The sequence below is a fragment of the Somniosus microcephalus genome, chromosome 1, assembly GCF_052327205.1.
Source record: "Somniosus microcephalus isolate GS21.2 chromosome 1, FLI_Smic_1.0, whole genome shotgun sequence".
NCBI lineage: Eukaryota > Metazoa > Chordata > Chondrichthyes > Squaliformes > Somniosidae > Somniosus > Somniosus microcephalus.
Window position 1 is genome coordinate 220,202,750 of NC_140987.1, and position 6,000 is coordinate 220,208,749.

Here is a 6,000-nt window from a genome sequence, read left to right on the forward strand (position 1 = left end):
GGAGGTCTTGTCTGCCGCTGTGATCGACGTGGCGACGGCAGGGGTAGTGAAGCTTCCGGCGTCGAGTCCCGCGTAGGCTGGGGCACTGGTGTGTAGTCCTCGTGGGTGTCGAGCGGGTCCCAGGCGTGCCGTCTGCTGGGGTTGGATATTGGATCGTGGGGGGGGTGGGTGGTAGTGGGTTACTGGGGCCCCCGAGGGTGCGAGGTCTCGTATGGAGACTGTGTCCTCCCGCCCGTCCGGGTACGCAATGTAAGCGTACTGTGGGGGTTGGCGTGGAGGAGGTCGACCCTCTCGACCAGGGGCTCTGTTTTATGGGTCCTCACGTGTCTTCTCAGTAGGACCGGCCCTGGGGACGTCAGCCATGGCGGTAGCGATGTCCCCGATGTGGACTTCCTTGGGAAGACAAACATTTTCTCATGAGGGGTGGCGTTAGTGGCAGTGCAGAGCAGTGACCGAATAGAGTGGAGCGCATCGGGGAGCACATCCTGCCAGCGGGAGGTCGGAAGGCCCCTAGACTTTAAGGCTAGCAGGGCGGCCTTCCAAACTGTCGCATTCTCTCTTTCCACCTGTCCGTTCCCCCGGGGGTTGTAACTGGTGGTCCTGCTTGTGGCAATACCCCTAGCGAGCAGGTACTGGCGGAGTTTGTCGCTCATAAACGATGAGCCCCGGTCGCTATGGATATAGCTGGGGAAACCGAACAGGGTGAAGAGGTCGTTCAGACATTTAATGACCGTGGCACTGGTTATGTCCGGGCAGGGGATGGGAAACGGGCGTACTCATCAATAATGTTGAAGTACACATTGCGGTCGGAGGAGGGGAGAGGCCCTTTAAAATCAACGCTCAGGCGCTCGAAGGGGCGAGTGGCTTTTATCAGGTGGGCCCTGTCTGGTCTATAAAAGTGCGGTTTGCACTCAGCGCAGACTTGGCAGTTCCTGGTCATGGTCCTGACCTCCTCAATGGAGTAAGGCCGGTTGCGGGCCTTGATGAAGTGGAAGAACCTGGCGACCCCCGGGTGGCAGAGGTCATTGTGGAGGGCCCTCAGCCTATCGATCTGCACGCTGGTGCAGGTGCCACGCGATAGAGCATCCGGGGTTTCATTGAGCTTCCCGGGCCGGTACAAGATCTCGTAATTGTAGGTGGAAAGTTCGATTCTCCACCTCAAGATCTTGTCGCTTTTGATTTTGCCCCTCTGCTTGTTGTTAAACATAAAAGCAACTGAACGCTGGTCAGTGAGCAGGGTAAATCGTTTTCCGGCCAGGTAGTGCCTCCAATGACGCACAGCCTCCACAATAGCCTGGGCCTCCTTCTCAACAGCGGAGTGTCTGGTCTCCGGGCCCTGGAGGGTTCGTGAAAAGAAGGCCACGGGTCTCCCCGCCTGATTAAGGGTAGCGGCCAGGGAAAGTTGGACGCATCGCTTTCCACCTGGAAGGGGATGGATTCGTCCACTGCGTGCATGGTGGCTTTGGCAATGTCTTCCTTGATACGGTGGAAGGCTAAGCGGGCCTCTGCCGTCAAGGGAAAAGAGGTGGACTTGATCAGTGGACGGGCCTTGTCCGCATAGTAGGGGACCCACTGGGCGTAATAGGAGAAAAACCCTAGGCACCTCTTCAGGGCCTTGAGGCAGTGGGAGTTCCATAAGGGGACGCATCCGGTCGGGGTCGGGACCGATGACTCCGTGTTCCACAACACAGCCAAGGATGGCGAGGCGGGTTGTGCGGAATATGCACTTCTCCTTGTTATACGTCAGGTTCAGGAGTTGGGCGATGCAGAGGAATTTTTCGAGGTTTGCGTCATGGCCCTGCAAGTCATGGCCGCAGATGGTCACATTGTCCAGATATGGGAAAGTGGCCTGCAACGCATTTTGATCGACCATCCGGTCCATCTCCCTTTGGAAGACGGCGACCCCGTTGGTGACGCCAAAGGGAACCCTAAGGAAGTGATGGAGGCGACCGTTTGCCTCAAAGGCAGTATACTGGCGGTCCTCGGGGCGGATAGGGAGCTGGTGGTGCGCTGATTTCAGGTCAATGGTCGAGAAGATGCGGTACTGCGCGATCTGGTTGACCATATCAGCTATGCGGGGGAGTGGGTAAGCGTCCAGCAGGGTGTAGCGATTTATTGTCTGGCTGTAGTCGATGACCAGGCGCTGCTTCTCGCCGGTCTTAATGACCACAACCTGGGCTCGCCAGGGGCTGGTGCTGCCCTCAATAATCCCCTCCTTCAGGAGCCGCTCCACTTCGGTTTTAATGAAAACCCTGTCCCCGGCACTGTATCACCTGCTCTTTGTGGCGATGGGCTTACAGTCGGGGGTGAGGTTAGCAAACAGTGGGGGGGGGTGTGACTGAGCGTGGAGAGGTTGCACCTGGTGCGCGGCGGGCAGTTTGGAAGCTGCTGGCTGCGGACTGAGTGGGGGGAGGGGTCCACCGTACGCCATCGTAACACTTTTAAGGTGGCACTGAAAATCTAACCACAGTAGAACGGCAGCGCAGAGTTGGGGCAGGACCAGAAGTTTAAAATTATCGTACACAGTCCCGTCTACCAAGAGTGTCACCACGCAGTAGCCGCCAATGTCCGCCGACTGGGACTCGGAGGCCATAGAAATCCGCTGTTGCGCAGGCAGGACTGGGAGAGAGCAACGCTGCACCGTGTCGGGGTGGGTGAAGCTCTCCGTGCTCCCAGAGTCAAAAAGGCAGATTGTTTCGTGACCATTTACCTTAATGTCCATTGTGGACCGGGCCAGTTGGTGCGGTCTCGCTTGGTCCAGCGTAACGGAGGCCAGCGTAGGGGTCGGTGTGTCGTTGCGGGTATCGGATGAGGCGGTGTAGGGGGCCAAGATGGCGGCTGGCGTCCAAGATGGCAGCGTCCATGATCCCCATGTGGCTGGAGGCGTCCAAAATGGCTGCTGTTCCGGTGGTTCGCACATGGCTGGGGAGGCCCAAGCTGGCGGCCCACACGCGGCGCTACTGGGGTTCGGGGTGGCTTTGGCCCTGCAGACGCTGGCGTAGTGTCCCTTCCCGCAGCCCGAGCAGATCGCATTTTTCGCCGGGCAGCGCGCTCTGGGGTGTTTGGCCTGGCCACAGAAGTAGCATTTCTGGCCTTGGGACACTGCTGCGGTAGTTGGGCCGTTGCTGGGGTGGCACGGTGCTATGAGACGGTCCTACCGTGTCCCAGGCTGTCGTTCCCCGCGGCGTCCACGGTGCAGAGGAGTAGGCATCCATGCCCCGGTAGGCTGCGTCCAATGATAGTGCGAGTTCAGAGGCCTTGTTGAGGTCGAGGTCACTCTGCTCCAACAGTCGCTGTCGGGTGTAATTGGACCTGTGGCCCGCCACAAAAGCGTCCCGGATAAGTTCCTCTATGTACACGGCGGCCTTTACATCCTTACAACCACCGGCCCGGCCAAGCACCGACAGTGCCTGAAGGTATTCCTCGGTCGACTCCCCAGGAGGTGCCTGGCGTACACCTTGTTCACTGGGCACGTGTACTGGTCCTTGAGGAGCTTGAGAGCAGCCGTGTACGAGGTCGCGTCCTGGATGACCGAGTACGCTTGGTGGTTCACTTTGGAGATCGGGACGTCCAGTTTGTCCTCATCCGATTTGACCGCTGCAGCGGAGGCGATCAGGAATTTTTCAAAGCACTTAAGCCAGTGAGCAAACTTGGTGGATGCGTCCGCCTCCCGATGGTCTAAGTCCAGGCATGCTGGTGTGAGGATCTTCTCCATTATAAAAAATCTTGTTAATAAAATTGATGCGCTATCAATTACTCAAAAGACTGAGGTTAAGCGAGTAACTAACAGGCTTTTATTAACAAGAGAATGAAGGTGTGCCTCGAGTGGTCGACCAGTCCAGAATACAGAGGGACTGTGGAGCAGTCACCTTTTTATACCTGGACTCGTGGGAGGAGTCAGCCGAGGCATGTACAGACATGTACACAGTGGAATACAAACAGTGATTTACCACACATTGTACCCTGGCCACTGTCTCAAGTTGAAGTCCATTGTTTGCACCCTCGGCATCCTATTTGATCACGAGTTGAGTTTCCAACCCCATATCCGCTCCATCGCAAAAACTGCCTACTTCCATCTCTAACATCGCCCATGTTTACTCCTGCATCAGCCCATCCTGCCACCGAAACACTCAGGCATGCCTTTGTTATCTCCGGACCCGACTATTCCATTACTCTTTTTGGCCAGCTGCCCAGCCTCCACCCTCCATTTATCTTGTGTTCATCCAAAATTCTGCTGCCCATATTCTAACCTGCACCAAGTTCCATTCACCCATCACCTCTGCTTGCTGACCTACATTGGCTATCTGTTCTCACACCTGCAATTTAGAATTCACGTCTTTGTGTTCTAATCCCTGCATATCCTCCCTATCTCTGCAATTTCCTTCAGCCCTACAACCAAGGTTCCCTTTAAGCTGCGCAGCCGTTGAGCTGGCTTTTAAATGCAAAAACCGTGCATGTGTGAATTTAAATGGGCAGCGCAGCCTGAAAAAAAAATTAGATGGAACATTGTCTACAACCCTCCCGTGAACTCTGCATCAGCCCAATTCCGCCCTCTTGTGCATCCCCCACTCCCTTTGCCCCACTATCAGTGGCTGCGTCTTTAGCTAACTAGGCCCTAAGCTCTGGAATGCTCTCCCTAAACCCCTGCCCACCCAAGACCCTCTGTTAAACCCTACCTCTCTAAGCTATTAATCACCCCTCCTAATCTCTTCGAGTTGATAATTGCCTAACTCTTCAGAAAAATGCTTGATTAAATGAGCTTCATTTAGCATTAAACCCAAGACAGACATATAATTGAGGGTGCAAATCTATGATCTCCATGTCCCTGCTTTGCACTATCTATACCAATTGAGGTGGCTAGGAGGAACTCTGAGAGGTCAGTGTTCCATATAATGTCCAACAGAGACTCATTCAGAAGCTACAGTGTTAAGAATTAGAAGGATTTGGGACTTTTTTGTTTTGAAACTGTTTGTATTGTAAATCAAGTATTTTATTGCAAGTTTTGTGTTATGTATCTGCTTTTTATCTTGCTTGAAAAAAAAATCTTTATTTTAGCCTTAATTTACTGTCTTTCAGAGAAGGCAGAACATTATAGTGGGCATTATGCTTTATTTAAGGGGTAATTGTTTATCTCATGGGATGCTTCCCGAAGCATAAGTGTAAAGAATGCAGATTCATAGGAATCAGTCTTTTTGTGGCAAAGCCCAAACAGTATTGGGGATGTTATCCAATTTCGTAGGAAAGAATTAATTTACTAAATTAAAACTTCAGAAGACTTTGCGAGCAATAGTGAACTCTCTGCTTTTCCACGTTCCTGGTAGTGCTGCTCTGTCTCAAACTGTAACTGCATTGGTACCAGTCATGTATTCAGAAAAATTCAAGTGCAACAATTGTAGCTTCTCCTCGGCTTAGCATCGTTCATAAAACTCTCAGCACTGTTAAATAGAGGCTTGTGTCGTTGGAATGTGTGAATACAGTATACGCTCTTGGACTTGTCGGAAGATGTGGCTTAAACTGGTATAGAAACTGAATAAGAATTGGTTTGTTTCACAGAAGTCTAGAATAGTGTACTAAAAGTTTAATTTTACTATTTTAGTAGTAGAAGATGATGAAGATGCTTTTCCAACCACACGATCAGATGGGGATTTTGTACATAATAACAATGGCAGCAAAGAGAAATGTAAGTGTCTTTAAAATTTGTGGCTTATTTGCTGTTCCCCTCTAATCTTCAAAGTAATAAATTGCTTATCTCTGAATCAAAAAAATGTTTCCAGTGCTTTTAAATTAGGATTTATTTTCTTTGCACAGACCAATTTTCATGTAGATAGATCTCTAAATTAGACCATTTCAATAATCTTATGAGCAGAGTCGATTGCAATTTTTCCACATCACCTGAGAAATGTGCATAGTAAAATCTCTCATTTAATCATGTGTAGTTGGGAAGACTCATTGAATTAATTCTGGCCTTTTGTGCATCTTCCCTCTCCCTGCCCCCACCTA

The 6,000-nt window shown here is 51.8% G+C and overlaps 1 protein-coding gene across 1 annotated transcript in view; it reads left to right on the forward strand.

The window, feature by feature from the left end:
• LOC147124614 (ceramide transfer protein) overlaps positions 1-6,000 on the forward strand; it is a 157,542-nt gene that overhangs the window by 101,573 nt on the left and 49,969 nt on the right. Inside the window, exon 7 of the mRNA XM_085982436.1 lies at positions 5,597-5,680. Coding sequence (XP_085838562.1) covers positions 5,597-5,680 — 84 coding nt within the window. The remainder of the gene's footprint in view (positions 1-5,596; positions 5,681-6,000) is intronic.